The sequence below is a fragment of the Heterodontus francisci genome, chromosome 9 (genome assembly GCF_036365525.1).
Source record: "Heterodontus francisci isolate sHetFra1 chromosome 9, sHetFra1.hap1, whole genome shotgun sequence".
Lineage (NCBI taxonomy): Eukaryota > Metazoa > Chordata > Chondrichthyes > Heterodontiformes > Heterodontidae > Heterodontus > Heterodontus francisci.
The window spans coordinates 87,199,723-87,217,655 of record NC_090379.1 but is presented as its reverse complement, the minus strand read 5'-3'; the positions used below and the strand labels follow the sequence as shown (position 1 = coordinate 87,217,655).

Below are 17,933 nucleotides of genomic sequence, written 5' to 3'. Positions count from 1 at the left end.
CCTACATCCCATGAAATTTTTTTTTAAAGTGTAAGGTAGCTTCAACTCGTGCCAGTCTCTTTGATATAGCTCCTCTTGTTCAGGCATGCAGCCACTCAATGCTAAGTCTGTCTGCATTGGAAGCAAAGGGCAAGGCTTAACCATGCATTGTGATCCCCGTGGCCTGGAGCTGTTAATTTTAAATTAGTTAGAATAGTTACCTCAGTAGAAATGGTTGTGGGGTGTTTCAATATCAATTGTATGTGATAATTAAAATCATTCAAACTGTCTTTAAAATCCCTTAAACTCCATAAACCTCACCTTTTTGATCAAGCTTTTGGTTACACTTCTGAATATCTCCTCCTTTTGCTCAGTGTTCATTTTTGTCTGATGATGCCTCTGTAAAATGTCTTGGGACCTTTTTCCACATTGAAGGTCTTGTATGCATGCGAATTGTTGTTGTCAAACTTGGTGGTTCTTTCAATGCAGTATTATCAATGATGCCAGTATTGAAACAAGAATACTAGAGGTGATTATAGTCTTTGTAACTGTCTCTGATTTTGGAAGGGATACTCTTTGAGGATCTGTGATCAGAGGAGAAGAACAGTAGAATTTTGTTGAAAGAAATAAGAACCATGATTGATAAAACGGATATGAGAACACTTCACTTACATTTAGAATTGCATAATGTCTTGTTTAACAGTGAAATTGTATGTTAAAATCAGAATTCCAGTCGGTGAAAAATTAAGTATCATTTTCTTTGTTTCAGAGTGAGGAATTGGTGGAGTGCCCTGAGGTGGTAGAAAATACAAAAAGATTTCTAGCTTTAACACCAGCTGGAAATGGTGAGTGGGAAGAAAATCTGATGCTAGTTAATTGTATAAAATAATGTGAAGAAACTAATGGAATTATTGTAACTATGCTGCATTCTACCGCCAAGTCTTTGACATTAAAGCACGGGTTAAGTAGGGATGCCATACATTGGAAAATATTTGATGCTTTTTCATGTTTAGAACAACTTAGCATCTAATGACAAATTGACATAACCCTTACCCCCTGCCCTGGCTGCAGTCCACTCATGCCGGGGGTGGGGGGGGGTGGGTGGGCAGTAAGTTCAAAATGAATCTTCAGAAACCATATTTTCATTAGCGAGTGGTCAATCTATGGAACATGCTCTCTGGGGTGGAAGCAGTTAGTACTGATTTGAGCTCTTCCTCGCATCATGACTAGATTTGTTGTAGAGTAATTGTTGGAGATTGATTTCTATGATCAGTCAATAACTCCATTATCATTGTATCACGCAAGTACCAGGATGGTAGAAAGTGAATTAGATGGATTTTAATCATTTTTAATCTTTCAGTTCCTACATATGTTACATTCAACAAAAGCTGCTGGATGGTAATCATATGTTGGAACCCTGGCCTTTCTTCTCTCCATCCTTCTGCCATCTGCTTTCAATCAAAGGTATTGGAACCAACTGAAGCATCTCTATTGTTGCCCTGACTGATATCTGCTAATTCAACATAAAACAGTCATCAAAACTTGCTTCTCCATCGGGGATGAGATATTTTTAATTGTTTAACATAAATAAAGTTGAAACTGTAGTTTGAAGCAAACTTGTAATCTGAAAATCTTTACAGGAGTCACTGTAGCACAGTGAAACACTGTCCTTTAGTTCAGCAAATTGGGGTTGCCTGTGCTCATGAACTCACACATAGAAGAACACAAAAATACCATCCAGTCCATCTAGGCTTCCCAACCAAACATGGTACAGCCATGTACAAATTGACCATCCCTTAGCAATGCAATCTTCTGGGAGAGGGAAGAAACCTGAAGCCAGTTTTTGCAAAATTCTGGGAAATTCATGTCTGACTACCAGGCAGTTAAGCAAAACTCAAACTGCCAAAAAAATATATGGGAGCCCTGGCTTTATAATTAGAGGAATATATTACAAAAGCAAGGAAGTTATGCGAAATCTTTATAAATCACTGGTTAGACCTCCGATAGACTATTGCATCCAATTCTGGGCACCAGACTTTAGAAAGGACATCAAGCCCTTGGAGAATATACCGAGGAGATTTACTAGAGTGGTACTAGGAATGTGTGGTTTCAGTTATCTGGAAAGACTAGAGAAGATGGGATTTTTCTCCTTTAGAACAGAGATGATTAAGGGAAAAATTAATAGAGATATTTAAAATTATGAGGTATTTTGACAGAGTTCATGGGGAGAAACTGTTTCTATTGGCAGGAGGGTCAGTAACCAGAAGACACATTTAAAATAATTGGCAAAAAACCTTGGTGGGGGTGGGGGTGGAGAGAGATGAGAATTTTTTTCACTCAGTGAGTTGCTATGATTTGGAATGCATTCTCTGGAAGGTTGGTGAACACAGATTCAATAATAATTTTTAAAAGGAAATTGGATCTCTTATTGAAAAGAAAAATTTGCCTCACTATGGGGAAAGAGCAGCAGATTAGTACTAATTGGTAGCTCTTTCTGAGAGTTGGCACAGACTGTATGATTCTATGAATGATTTCCATTCTCTGTTCCTTCACTGTCATCTATATGCTGGTACTAGGTAATATCATCTGCAAGCCTCGGATCATTTCCGTATATATGCTGGTGATGTAGAACTCATATCCATGTGCGTTTATGGGAGAGAAGCAGCGGGAGAAGGGAGGATTTAAAAAGCACACAAAAAGCTTGGAGATTTGGAGAGAAGCAGTGGGAGAAGAGAGAATTTAAAAAGCGCACCACAACCTGGTGACTCGGAGAGAAGTAGCAGGCGAGGAGATGATTTAAAAAGTGTGCCCAAAGCTCAGATTTGGAGAGAAGAAGTGGGAGAGGAGAGGATTTAGAGTGTGACTTGAACAGAGTGCTGGGAGTTCAGGGAAGAAGCTAGCTGTTAAGTGAGTATCTGGTAAGTGGTTAAGGTCTATTCTATTCCTAAGGTTTAAAATAGTACAGGAACTGGTGGTAAGGTTAATTAAATATATTAAAAAGGAAAACAGATAATTAAATAAAATAATTAAGGTAGCAAATTAAAACACAAGGTTGGCAGGACAGGTGATTTGTCATGGCTGCAGCATGTGGGAGCTCCTGGATGCCAGTGTGATCCAGGGCGCATGCATTGCAGTAAGTGTTTGAGGCTCGCGGAGCTTCGGCTCAGAGTCATTGAGCTGGAGGCTAAGTTGCAGACATTGCGACACATCAGGAGGGGGGAAAGTTACCTGGATACTTTGTGCCAGGAGGTGGTCACATCCCTTAGGATCGGGTCATCTGATTTGATCAGAGAAAGGAGAGTGTGGCTGCAGCTGAGGCAGGTAAGGGGACCCAGAGGGCAGGAGTGCAGGAGCCTCAGCCTTTGTGATTGTCCAACAGGTTTGAGGTTTTGTCAGCTTGTTTGAGTGAGAGTGGTGGCTGTGGGATGGGTGAACTAACTGACCATAGCACTGTGGTACAGGAAGCCATTCAAGTGGAGGAAGCAAACAGGAATGTAATGGTAGTAGGGGACAGTATCATGAGGGGGATTGACACTGTTCTCTGCAGCAAAGAGCGAAAGTCAGAAGGCTGTGTTGCCTGCCCGGTGCCAGAGTTCGGGACATCGGCTCAGGGCTGGAGAGGAACTTACAGTGGAAGGGGGAGAATCCAATTGTCATAGTCCATGTAGGTACCAACAACATAGGCAGGACAAGGAAGGAGGTTCTGCATAGTCAGTGTGAGGAGCTAGGCACCAAATTAAGAAGCAGACCCTCAAAGGTAATAATTATTATCTGAGCCATGGGCAAATTGGCGTAGAGCAAATAAGATTATAGAAATTAATGCATGGCTCAAAGACTGGTGTGGTCGAAGTGGGTTTTAGTTCATGGGACACTGACAGCAGTACTGGGGAAAGTGGGGCTGTACCATTGGGATTGTCTACACCTGAACCGTGCTGGGGCTGGTGTTCTAGCAAGCCGCATAACTAGAGAAGTAGAGAGGATTTTAAACTAAGTAGTGGGGGCAAGGGATCAAATTTGGGAAGATGTGGTAAATCAAAGGGTAGAGACAAGGCAAGAGAGAAAGGTTTTAATGTAGGAAAAGATAAACAGATCATGACAGGAAGGGATAGAGAGTACAAATCTAAGAGTAAGTCAGCAGTCAAGGCTAGACATTACAAAAATAATGAAAGGACAAAACTAAAGGCACTGTATCTGAATGCACGTAGGATTCAAAATAAAACAGATGAACTGATAGCACAAATAGAAATAAATAAGTACGATCCGATAGCCATTACAGAAACATGGCTGCAGGATGACATAGATTGGGACCTGAATATTAAAGAGTACATGACATTTAGGAAGGACAGGAAGCTAGGAAAAGGTGGAGTGGTGGCTCTGTTAATTAATGATGGTATTAACACATTAGAGAGGGATGACCTAAATTCAGGAAACCAGGATGTAGAAGCAATTTGGGTAGAGATGAGAAATGATAAAGGCAAGAAGTCACTCGTGGGAGTGGTGTACAGGCCTCCTAATAGTAACCACACAGTAGGACAGAGTATCAAGGAAGAAATAATGGGAGCTTGTCAGAAAGGTACAGTGAGAATCATAGGGGATTTTAATCTACATATAGACTGGAAAAATCAGATGGGCAAAGGTAGCCTAGATCAGTTCACAATGTTTTTGGGATAGTTTCTTAGAACAGCAGGTTCTGGAGCCAACCAGAAAGCAGGATATATTAGACCTGTTATTGTGCAACAAGATAGAATTAATTGATGACCTCCTCGCGAAGATGCCCCGAGGTAGCAGCGATCATAATATGATTGAATTTTACATTTAGTTTGAGGGAGAGAAAAGTGGGTCTAAGACTAGTATTTTAAACTAAAATAGGGGCAATTATGAGGGCATGAAAGCAGAGCTAGCTAAAGTGAACTGGCAAATTAGGTTAAGGGATAGGTCGATAGAGATGCAGTGGCAGACATTTGAGGGGATATTTCAGAATATGCAGAATAGATACATTCCAACGAGAAAGAAAAATTCCATGGGAAGGACCCACTATCCGGGGTTAACTAAAAAAGTTAAAGGTAGTATCAAACTTAAAGAAAAAGCATATAATTGCACAAAGATGGGTGGAAGGTCAGATGATTGGACAGAATATAAATAATAGCAAAGAATGACTGAAAGATTGATCAGGATGGTAAAATTAGAGTACGAGAGAAAGCTAGCTAGAAATGTAAAAACAAATAGTAAGAGTTTCTATAGATATTTTTAAAAGAAAAGAGTTAACAAAGTGAGCATTGGTCGTTTTGAAAGTGAGTCTGGGGAATTAATAAGGAAAATAAAGAGATGGCAGATGAATTGAACAGGCATTTTGAAACGGTCTTCACAATAGAGGATACAAGTAACATTCCAGAAGTAGCTGTAAATCAGGAAGTGGAAGGGAGGGAGGAACTCAGGAAAATTACAATCATCAGGGATGTGCTATTGAACAAATTGTTGGAGCTGTGGGCTGACAAGTCCCTGGGTCCTAATGGACTTCATCCTCGGGTCCGAAAAGAGGTAGCTAGTGAGATAGTTGATGCGTTGGTTTTAATTTTCCAAAATTCCTTAGATTTGGGGAATGTTCCATTAGATTGCAAAATAACCAGTGTAACTCCTTTATTCAAAAAGGGAGGGAGACAGAAAGCAGGAAACTACAGGCCAGTTAACTTCGCATCTGTAATAGAGAAAATGTTAGAAGCTATTATTAAAGACATTGGCCGGAATTTTACGCTGCCCCAAGAAGCCGGATGGTGGCCGGGGGTGGGGTGTGCCATGAAATGGAGTGGGAGGTTCTGGGAGACTTTCACAACCTGCTCCCGCCTCCGCCCCCACCCCCCCTTTAAGTAGGGCGGTGGGGGGGGAATGGCCCGTCCACCCCAGGCCAGTCAAGGCCCTTAAGTGGCTACTTAAGGGCCTTCGCCCGCCTCCACGTGGATTTTACGCGTGACAAGCGGGTGTCCTGGAGCCGGGGAAAGCCACCTGGGAAAAGCAGGCGGCTTCCGATCGTCTTGGGGGTCGGGTCCTGCTTATCGGGCAGAGGGTGCCCGATATGGAGGGCTGCCCCTGCTACCCCAACCACCCCCAAGACCCAACATGTCCCCCTCCCCCCGCCCCCAAATTGCCACCCTTGCCTCGCTGGGACCTGACCAATTACCCCCGGCGAGGCAACCAAAACTGACCTGCCTTCCTGGCTCCCAGGCATCTTCTGTGCAGGCTGGGCTGCAGTCCCAGCAGTGGCCACCGCTCCCGGTGGCGCTGCTGGGACTAAGAGCTGCCAGCCTGCTGATTGGCTGGCAGCTCAATGAGGCGGGACTTCCTCCCTCAAGCAGGTGGAAGTCCCACCTCGGAACAATTAAAACCTGGGAACCAGAAAAAATATGGAACAGATCCCCAGGTGAGGTGGAAGAGGGTTCACCACCGACTTTTACATCAGAGGCCAGCTCCCGTCCGTCCACCATAAAATTCCGGCCATTATAGCAAGGCACTTAGAAAAATGCAAGGTAATCAGGCAGAGTCAGCATGGTTCTGTGAAAGGGAAATCATATCTAATCAATTTATTGGAGTTCTTTGAAGAAGTAACATGTGCTGTGAATAAAGGGGAACCGGTGGATGTACTGTACTTAGGTTTCCAGATAAGGATTAGAATGATAAGGTGCCACCTCAAAGGTTATTGTGGAAAATAAAAGCTCATAGTGAACAGAGTAACATATTGGCATGGAAAGAAGATTAGCTAGCTAACAGGAAACACAATAGGCATAAATGGGTCATTTTCAGGTTGGCAAGATGTAACGAGTGGTGTGCCGCTGGGCTCAGTGCTGGGCTCTCAACTAATTACAATTTATATAAGGCTGTGTTTGCTGACAACGCCACCACTAGGTGGCGCTGCAAAGGCACATGCACAAATGCAGCCTGTGCCACTAAAACGCCACAGTCTGCGACATCAGGCAGCTGCCAGGATTAAAGATGGCGCTGCTCAAATAATCACACGATGGCAACCTAAACACATGGCAGCACACACTGGCCGGAGGGGGGGGAGGGAGCGGGCAGGCTGGGGAGGGGAGGGAGCAAGCGGGAGGGGAGGGAGCGGGGAGGGAGGGGGCCCGGGAGGGGATGGAGTGGGATCCCACCCCCCCCTCTCCCCAGACCCCCTCTCTCCGCCTCCTCTCTCCGACTGGGATCTCCCCACCATCTGCCCGCGTTGCGATGACATCATCTGCACATGCGCCAACCCCATCTGCCCGCGTTACGCAATGACATCATCTGCGCATGCGCTGTGTTCTGCAGTGCCAGGACTGGTTGGCGCATGTGCAGAGGGTAGGAACCAATCTGTGCATGTGCACAGGTTGGCGCAGTTGGATGACTTAAGCTGCCAGCTGCGTTGTCAGTAATCACTTTGTTTATATCAATGACTTGGATGACTGGACCAGTTGCTAAATTTGCTGGTGAAACAAAGATTGTTCGGAAAGTAAGTTGTGAAGAGGACATAAGGAGGCTACAGAGGGATATAGATAGATTAAGTGAGTGGGCAAAGATCTGGCAAATTGAGTATAATGTGGGGAAATGTGAAATTCTCCATTTTGGCAGGAAGAATAAAAAAGAAGCATATTATCTAAATGGTGAGAGATTGCAGGGCTGTGAGATACAGAGGGATCTGGGTGCCCTCGTGTAAGAATTGCAAAAGGTTAGTATGCAGGTTCAGTAAGTAATTAGGAAAGCTAATAGAATGTTATTGTTTATTGTGAGGGGAATTGTAGGGAGGTTATGCTTCAGTTATGCAGGACATTGGTGATACCACATCTGGAGTACTGTGTGCAGTTTTGGTCTCCTGTTTAAGGAAGGATATAAATGCGCTGGAAGCAGTTCAGAAAAGGTTTATTGGACTAATATCTGGAATGAGCGGGTTGTCTTATGAGGAAAGTTAGACAGGCTAGGCTTGTATTCATTGGAGTTTAGGAGAGTAAGAGGCGACTTGATTGAGACATATAAGATCCTGAGGGGTCTTGACAGGTGTATGTGGAAAGGATGTTTCCCTTTGCATGAGAATCTAGAACTAGGGGTCACTATTTAAAAATAAGGAGTCTCCTGTTTAAGACAGAGATGAGGAGAATTTTTTTCTGTCAGAGGTTTGTGAGTCTTTGGAACTCTTCCTCAAAAGGCAGTGGAAGCAGAGTCTTTAAATATTTTTAAGGCAGAGGTAGATAGATTCTTGATGAGCAAGGAGGTGAAAGGTTACCAGTGGTGGGCGGGAATGTGGAGTCGAGGTTACAGTCAGATCAGCCATGACCTTACTGAATGGTGGAGCAGACTCGAGGGGCCGAGTGGCCTACTCTTGCTCCTAATTCGTATGTTTGTATATGCTGTCAGACTATTTATCTGACATCATTAAAAATGTGTCGCACCTTCCCACAACTGAACATCAATAAGATTTAATGCATCATTATTACCCTCAGCCACAAACTTCATTCTCTTGCTACTGACTCCAGTTGCTTTCCTGGTTAGTTGCTTAGGCTGTATCAGACCATGTGAAACATTGGTTTCTTGTTTACCTCAGAGCTAAGTTTCAAACAGTACATTCTGTTAATCAGTAAGACTCCTTATTTTCAATTCCAAGACATTCCCTTCCTCCAACTCTATCTCAGTCACCATGCCATTGAAGCTCTCATCTATCTGTCTACCTCTATCTACCTACATCTACATCTATTTACCTCTGCCTCTTACACTGTTACATCTACTCTCAATTATTGCCGTCCTTGCCAGCCTCCCTTTCTCTATTCTCCATAAACTCTAAATTTGCCTAAAACTCATTCATACCCTGTCCCACACTAAACCCTACTTGCCGATTAACCTGTCCTTGCTTGATCCAAAGTTCCCTGTGCATGAAATTTCAAGACCTCGTCTCCAACTCTCTCCATGGCCTGATCTTACACTTTCTTTGTAATCTCCTCCAGCCTTCTACCCCATTCTGCACCCATTGGTTCTCTGAAACTTTGAGGATTCGCCCTTCTTCCCACCAGTGATGGCAGAGCCTTAAGCAGCCTTGGTACTCTACACCGGAATTCTGCCTTTCCATTTCTTATTGTACGTTTTTAAAAAGACACTCAAAATCCATCTTTTTTTTGATCTCCTAATCTCTTCCTCTATAATCCGGCATCCATTTTCCCTAACCATCTTCATTGTGAAGTTCCATTGGCACTGTCTAAATACATAATGTTTTGTTCTTGTAATTCTCTAGTTTCTGATTTTGTTTCCAGATTTTTCTCTCTTTTTCCAGTTTATGATCATGAAGATTTTTTTGTACAAAAGCAAAATACTGTGGATCCTGGAAATCTGAAACAAAAGCAGAAAATGCTGGAAATGTTGTCACCTGAAACATTAACTCTGTTTTTCTCTCCTCAGATGCTGCCTGACCTGCTGAATATTTCAAGCATTTTCTGTTTCTGTTTTTGTAGTTTTCCTTTATACCTGATTTTAATTTCCTGGGGAAGGTGGCCATCTCCATAAATCTGAATAGTATTACTTTCCTGACCATAACGTGAAGGACAGGATACGTGCTGCTTTGATGGTTAGAAGCAGGCCTCGCTCAAGCTATAATCGCAGAGTTCTGATGGACCTGGACTCACCTTCCTCAGTCTTGGCCCATCTCTACTAAAGGAACAGAACTGGCATCAGAACCATAACACTGAGAACCGTTAAAAGAGCAGGGAGCCATCTCACCTGACAGTGGAGAGCCATGGAAGGGAGTGAATGGGAGAGTTGGAACAATCAGAATCTGACAACAGAGGGTGGAAAGGAATGGAGGCATTATTGTGCTCATGTCTTTGATCTGCTGCACGTACATTTTCCCTCGTGATGCTGAGCTGGAGTTGTCCTGGTATACAGAGCCATGAATTGGTCAACTAGCAGGGAAGGGTGTGCCTGGAGCAAGGCAATTGCCTTTGCATGAGTGTGGTGATTAGCAGAAGAGTTGGAAGCTGGGAAGTGGGAGTTTATGGATGAGTTAATTTTTTTCCCCCAGTTGCCAAAAGTAATGTGTGTTGATTCCGTGCTAGTTTGTATTTGGATATAAAGTGGGACAGGTGAGAAAATGTCGTAGCAGCTGTATGCCACAGCATTTTCTTAATGTAATATGATTGGTCCAGTCCAATCAGGCATGATGCTACAGTACTTGTTTAAATACAGGCACATTTCACCAAACATTTTACTTTAAACTTTACATTGCAGAAACGTTCCATTTGGCCCAACAGGTCCATGCCAGTGTTTATGCTACTTGTTCTTTGACAACATATAATTATGTTACAATTTTTGGGAACATGCAATTTGTGATAAGTGTTTGTTTTTCTTCAAATATTTCAGAATTTTTGATGGTGGTTTAAACATGATTAAAGCAGATCCATTGCATCTGTATTCTGCCAGAATGGATTAGTAGTTGGAAAGATTATGAACAGTGATCTTTTGGCTCATGATTGCTTTGTAGTTGAAATGCAGAACACAAAATGCAACCCGTAACAAAGTGAATCCACACTGGTGTATTACTATATAATTTCTAAAATTATATTCTAAAATATTCAGCTCCGACCATGCTCACCTGACCTTTCATTTTGCTTTACCTACATCAGGTGAAGATCTGGTGGTGACATCTATATTCCACACCCAGCTTCCTATGGAGGAATATGAAAGAAATAACAATGAAAGCGATCAAGGTAAGAATTTGGCAATTGTACAAAACCTTCTTATGATATGGGACCCTTTCAACATTAACTCTTATGTTCGATGACAAATGTGAATATAACCAAAATCTATCTGTGATTTTAATAAAGGTAAAAAAGCAACAACCTCAAGTTACCATAAATGGGTAGGCTTTTTATTGCTAATAACTTGCTCAATTTTTAGCAAAGAATATATTTATATTTTGATTATGTTTCAGCATCATTGAAATCTGGGTCCTTTTTGGTTTATCCCTGATCCATTTCTACTCTGCTGCTAAGCCTTCTCTCTCCTTGCCCACTTCATACACTCAGCTGCCATGCTTTCTCCAACTACACACCCACACTTCCAACCCTGGACTCCACTTTTGCTCAGTTCTCAGTTGGTAGCACTCTCTGCTTTGACTCAGGAAGTAGTTGGTTCAGAAGTGCATAAGTTCTCTTGGGGATACTACCATCTTCAAGACAGTAATGCAGCATTTTAAGATGCAAGCAGTCACTGCATCAGTGCAGTGGAGAATCAGAATTGCACAAGTTGAAGATAATGATGTATTGTTTTGATGCTGAAAAGATCAAGTCCACAACTTTTTCAGAAGTTTGAAAATGTGTAACCTTGTGAAGGCTTGTCACATTGGCAAGATAATGGGAGGACTTTTATGTTCTCTCCAGTGGTAACGTTGGAGGTAGGGAGAGCATATAATTGGGTGGGATGGGCCCCCACCACCCGCTAAGTGAAAAAAGTTTTCCTCATCTCCCCTTTAATCCTTCTACCAATCACTTTAAATCTATGCCCCCGAGTCACTGACACCTCTGCTAAGTGAAATAGGTCCTTCACATGCACTCTATTCAGGCCCCTCACAACCCTGTACACCTCAATCAAATCTCCCCTCAGCCTCCTCTGTTCCAAGGAAAACAACCCCAATCTTTCCTCATAGCTGCAATTTTCCAGTCTTGGCAATATCCTCGTCAATCTTTTCTGTACCCTCTCCAGTGCAATTACTTCCTTTCTGTAATGAGGTGACCAGAACTGCACGCAGTACTCAAGTTGTGGCCTAATGAGTGTTTTATATAGCTCCAGCATGACCTCCTTGCTCTTATATTCTATGCCTCAGCTAATAAAGGAAAATATTCCATATACCTCCTCAACCACCTTATCGACTTGTCCTGCTACCTTCAGGGATCTGTGGACATTTTTAAAAAATTCATTCATGGGATGTGGGCGTCGCTGGCTAGGCCAGCATTTATTGCCCATCCCTCATTGTCCTTGAGAAGGTGGTGGTGAGCTGCCTTCTTGAACCACTGCTGTCCATGTGAGGTAGGTACACCCACAGTACTGTTAGGAAGGGAGCTCCAGGATTTTGACCCAGCAATAGTGAAGGAACGGCGATATAGTTCCAAATCAGGATGGTGTGTGACTTGGAGGGGAACTTGCAGGTGGTGGTGATCCCATGCATTTGCTGCTCTTGTCCTTCTAGTTGGTAGAGGTCGTGGGTTTTGAAGTTGCTCTCTCAGGAGCCTTGGTACGTTGCTGCAGTGCAGCTTGTAGATGGTTCACACTGCTGCCACTGTGCGTCAGTGGTGGAGGGAGTGAATGTTTGTGAATGGGGTGACAATCAAGCTGGCTGCTTTGTCCTGGATGGTGTCGAGCTTCTTGAGTGGCTTGCTAGGCCATTTCAGAAGGCATGTAAGAGTCAACCACATTGTTGTGGTTCTGGAGTCACATGTAGGCCAGACCAGGTAAGGACAGCAGATTTCCTTCCCTAAAGGACATTAGTGAATCAGAAATAAAAACAAGAAATGCTGGAACAATCAGATGGGTTTTTACAATAATTGACATTGGTTTCATAGCCATCATTAGACTAGCTTTTAATTCCAGATTTATTAATTGAATTCAAATTCCACCTTCTGCTGTGGTGGGATTTGAACCCATGTCCCCAGAGCAGTACCCTGGGTCTCTGGGTTACTAGTCCAGTGACAATACCACTATGCCACTGCCTCCCCACATACACCTCAAGGTCCCTCATTTCCTCTCCACCTCTCGGTATCCTCCCATTTATTGTGAATTCCTTTGTCTTGTTTGACCTCCCCAAATGCATCACCGTGAACTTTTCTGGGTTGAATTCCATTTGCCACTTTCCTGACCAGTCCATTGATATCTTCCTGCAGTCTACAGCTTCCCTCCTCATTATCAACCACGCGACCAATTTTTGTGTCATTTGCAAACTTTTTGATCATTTCCCTACATTTAAGTCCAAAGCATTAATATATACCACAAAAAACAGGGGACCTAGCACTGAACCCTGCGGAACCCCACTGGAAACAGCCTTCCAGTCGCAAAAACACCCATCAACCATTACCCTTTGTTTCCTGTCACTGAGCCAATTTTGTATCCAGTTTGCTATATTCCCCCGGATCCTATCTGCTTTTATTTTTTTAACCAGTCTGCCACGTGTGATCTTGTGAAAAGCCTTGCTAAAATCTATGTAGACCACATCAACTGCACTACCCACATCAATTCCCCTGGTTACCTCCTCAGAAATCTCAATCAGGTTGGTCAGACACGCTCTTCCCTTAACAAATCCATGCTGACTGTCCTTGATTTTACTCTGTGCCTTTTTAAATGACAGTTTATCCTGTCTCTCAGGATTGATTCCAATAATTTACCCACTACTGGAGTTAGACTGATTGGCCTGTAATTAATTGGTCTATCCCCTGCTCCCTTTTTGAACAAAGGTACAGCTTTAGCAGACCTCCAATCCTCTGACACCACACCTGTATTCAGTGGGGATTGGAAAATGATGGTCAGAGCATCCGGTATTTCTTCCCTGGCTTCTTCTAATAGCCTGGGGTACATTTCGTCTGGCCCTGGTGATTTATCCACTTTCAAAGATGCTAATCCCCTTAATAGTTCCTCTCTCCCTATGTTTATCACATGCAATATTTCACACTCTTCCTCATTAACTATGATGCCTGCATCGTCCTCTTTTGTGAAGGTAGATACAATATTTATTTATTTTTATTTATTTAGAGATACAGCACTGAAACAGGCCCTTCGGCCCACCGAGTCTGTGCCGACCAACAACCACCCATTTATACTAACCCTACAGTAATCCCATATTCCCTATCACCTACCTACACTAGGGACAATTTACAACGGCCAATTTACCTATCACCTGCAAGTCTTTGGCTGTGGGAGGAAATCAGAGCACCCGGCGAAAACCCACGCGGTCACAGGGAGAACTTGCAAATTCCGCACAGGCAGTACCCAGAATCGAACCCGGGTCGCTGGAGCTGTGAGGCTGCGGTGCTAACCACTGCGCCACTGTGCATTCATTAAGAACCATATCCACATCTTCTGTCTCTACACATAGGTTTCCTTTTTGGTCTTTTATGGGCCCTGCTCTTTCCTTAGTTATCCTCTTACTCTTAATGTATTGATAAAACATCTTTGGGTTCTCCTTGGTTTTACTTGCCAATACTCTTTCATGCCCTTTCTTTGTTTTCCTAATTTCTTTTTTGATTTCACCCCTGCACTTTCTATAATCCTCTCTGCTTTCTGCAGTATTGAGTTCTCGATGTCTGACATAAGCTTTCCTTTTCTGCCTTGTCTCACCCTGTATGCTCCTTGACATCCAGAGGGCTCGGGATTTGGCCGTCCCACCCTTTATCTTTGTAGGAACATGTTTACTCTCAACCCCTTGAATCTCCCCTTTGAATGCTTCCCACTGCTTTAACACTGATTTACCTTCAAGTAGCTATTTCCAGTCCACTTTTGCTAAATCACTCCTCAGCTTAGTAAAATTGGCCTTACCCCAATTTAGAACTTTCACTTCCTATTCTATCTTTGTCCTTTTCCATAATTACTGTATTCATTCAGAACATTCAGTGTAGGTCTTGTATTGCTGCTTTGCGCATGAAAGTCTGGCTTTGTGCTTGCAATTTATGTCAAGTGCTGCAATCATAATGCTGCAACAGATTGATAGTCTTGACTCTCTGGGGTGCAATGAGCTGTACTAATGAGGTTCACTAGTCTGCACAACTTTTAGATAATAATGATTAAGGTCAAACAAATAATTTTTCCCTGTAGCTTAGAATAGAGGGATGATATTCTATATTGTGCACACATGTTCTGTATAGGATAGAAATAATACAAGAAATACTTTTTTCTAGTGCTTGTACTTTCAAAAAGTGGCGAATTCTATACACTGTAGATGTATTTCCCAGTTACTCCTTAAAGTCATATTGCCTATATCTTGAGACTTTTGCTTTTATTCTTCAGTAGCACAAGCCCATATAATCAGTACTTTCTTTATCTTTATCATGTTTGAGCTGCTCCTGTGATTTTTTTTTTTACTTTTCATTTTGTGGGATGTGAGCATCGCTGGTAAGGCATTTGTTCCCCATGCCTAATAGCATTGAGAAGGTGGTGGTGAGCCACCTCTTTGGACTGCTGTGGTCAGTGTGGTATAGGTACCCAGAGTGCTGTTGGTGAGGGAGTTCCAGATCTTTGATCCAGCAATAGTAAGGAATAGCGAAGTCAGGATGGGGTGTGGCTTGGAGGGGAACGTTTAGGTGGTGGTGTTCCCATGCATCTGCTGCCCTTGTCCTTCTAGGTGGTGGAGGTTGTGGGTTTGAAAGGTGTTGTCGAAGGAGGCTTGGCAAGTTACTGCAGTGCATCTTGTAGATGGTACACAGAGCTGCCATTGTGCGCTGGTGGTGGAGGGAGTGAATGTTTAAGGTTGTATCTGGGGTGCCAATCGAGCAGGCTGCTTTGTTCTGGATGGTGTCGAGCTTCTTGAGTGTTGTTAGAACTGCGCTTATCTAGGCAAATGGAGAGCATTCTATCAGAGCCCTGACTTGTGCTTTGTAGATGGTATACATGTTTTGGGGTGTCAGGAGGTGAGTTACTCACCACAATTCCCAGCTTCTGACCTGCTCTTGTAGCCACAGCAATTATATGGCTGGTCCAGTTAAGTTTCTGGTCAATGGTGACCGCCAGGACGTTGATGGTGGGAGATTTGGCAATAGTAATGCTGCTGAAAGTCATGGGGAGATGGTTGGATTCTCTCTTGTTTGAAATGGTCATTTCCTGGCACTAGTTTGGCGTGAATGTTACTTTCCACTTATCAGCCCAAGCCTAAATGTTGTTCAGCTCTTGCTGCATGTGGCCACGGACTGCTTCAGTATCTGAGGAGTTGCGAATGGAAATGAACACTGTGCAATCATCAGCGAACAGTCCCACTTCTGACCTTATGATGGCGGGAAGGTTATTGATGAAGCAGCTGAAGATGGTTGGGCCTAGGATGCTGCCCTGAGGAACTCCTGCAGCGATGTCCTAGGGCTGAGATGATTGGCCTGCAACAATCACAACCATCTTCCTTTGTACTAGGCATGACTCTAACCGGTGAAGAGTTTTCCGTCTGATTCCCATTGACTCCAGTTTTGTTAGGGCTCCTTGATGCCACACTCGGTCAAATACTGCCTTGATATCAACGGCAGTCACTCTCTCCTCGCCTCTTGAACTGACTCTTTTGCCCATATTTGGACCAAGACTGTAATGAGGTTTGGAGCTGAGTGTTCCTGGCAGAACCCAAATTAAGCATCGGTGAGCAGGTTATTGCTGAGTAAGTGCCGCTTGATAGTACTGTCACTGACATCTTCCATCACTTTGCTGATGTTTGAGAGTAGACTATTGAAGTGGCAATTGATCAGATTGTATTTGTCCTGCTTTTTGTGGACAGGTCATACCTGAGAAATTTTCCACACTCTTGGGTAGATGCCAGTGTTGTAACAGTACTGGTACAGCTTGGCAAAGGGCACAGCTAGTTCTGGAGCACAAGTCTTCAGTACTACAGCCAGGGTGTTCTAAAGGCCCATAGCCTTTGCTGTATCCAGTGCCTTCAACCATTTCTTGATATCACGTGAAGTCAATCAAATTGGCTGAAGACTGGCATCTGTGATGCTGGGGACCTCACACCTCCGGCTGAAGATGGTTGAGAAGGCTTCAGCCTTGTCTTTTTGCACTGATGTGCTGGGCTCTTCGTCATTGAGAATGGGGATGTTTGTGGAGCCTCCTCCTCCGGCGGGTTGTTTCATTGTCCACTACCATTCATCACTGGATTTGGCAAGACTGCAGAGTTTTGATCTGATCTGTTGGTTATGGGATTGCTTTGCTCTAACGCATGCTGCTCCCTCTGTTTAGCATGCATGTAGTCCTATTGGCACCTCATTTTTAGGTATGCCTGGTGCTGCTCCTGGCATGCTGTCCTGCACTCCTTATTGAACCAGCATTGACCCCTGGCTTGATGGTAATGATCGAGGAGGGATATACTGGGCCATGAGATTATACATTGTGGTTGAATACAATTCTGCTACTGCTGATGGTCCACAGCGCCTCGTGAATACCCAATTTTAAGCTGCTTGTTCTTTTCTGAATCTATCCCATTTAGCACGGCGGTAGTGCCATGCAACGCGATGGAGGGTATCGTCAGTGTGAAGACAGGACTTTGTCTCCACAAAGACTGTGTTGTGGTCATTCCCACCAATACTGTCTTGGACAGATGCAGCTGCGACAGGTACATTGGTGAAGTCGAGGTTAAGTAGGTTTTTCCCTCTTGTTGGTTCCCTCACCACCTGCCGCAGGTCCAGTCTAGCAGATACGTCCCCCAGGACTCGGCCAGCTCAGTCAGTAGTGGTGCTACCAAGCCAAGTGGGCAGAAAAGTGGCCAATGGAATTCAACCTGGAGAAGTGCAAGGTGATGCATTTGGTGAGGCCAAACAAGACAAAGGAATACGCAATAAATGGGTGGATACTGAGAGGTGTAGAGGAAGTGAAGGACCTTGGAGGGAATGTCCACAGATCCCTGTAGGTAGCAGAACAGGTCGATAAGGTGGTTAAGAAGGCATATGAAATCCTTTCCTTTATTAGCTGAGGCATAGAATATAAGAACTGGGAGTTTATGCTGGCACTATATAAAACATTAGTTCGGCCACAGCTTGAGTACTGTGTGCAGTTCTGGTCGCCTCATTACAGAAAGGATGTAATTACACTAGAAAGGGTATGGGAGATTTACGAGGATATTGCCAGGACTGGAAAATTGCAGCTACGAGGAAAGATTGGATAGACTGGGTTTTCCTTGGAACAGAGGAGGTTGAGGGGAGATTTGATTGAGATGTACAAACTTGTGGGGCCTGGATGGAGTGTCATAGAGTTATACAGCACAGGAACAG

The 17,933-nt window shown here is 43.6% G+C and overlaps 1 protein-coding gene across 3 annotated transcripts in view; it reads left to right on the top strand.

Annotated features, from left to right (window-relative positions):
* Positions 1 to 17,933, top strand: part of fsip1 (fibrous sheath interacting protein 1) — a 607,920-nt gene that overhangs the window by 37,032 nt on the left and 552,955 nt on the right. For all 3 annotated transcript variants that reach the window (XM_068039424.1, XM_068039423.1, XM_068039425.1), the window contains 2 exons: positions 749 to 824; positions 10,617 to 10,700. In XM_068039424.1, the coding sequence (XP_067895525.1) occupies positions 749 to 824; positions 10,617 to 10,700 (160 nt within the window). The remainder of the gene's footprint in view (positions 1 to 748; positions 825 to 10,616; positions 10,701 to 17,933) is intronic.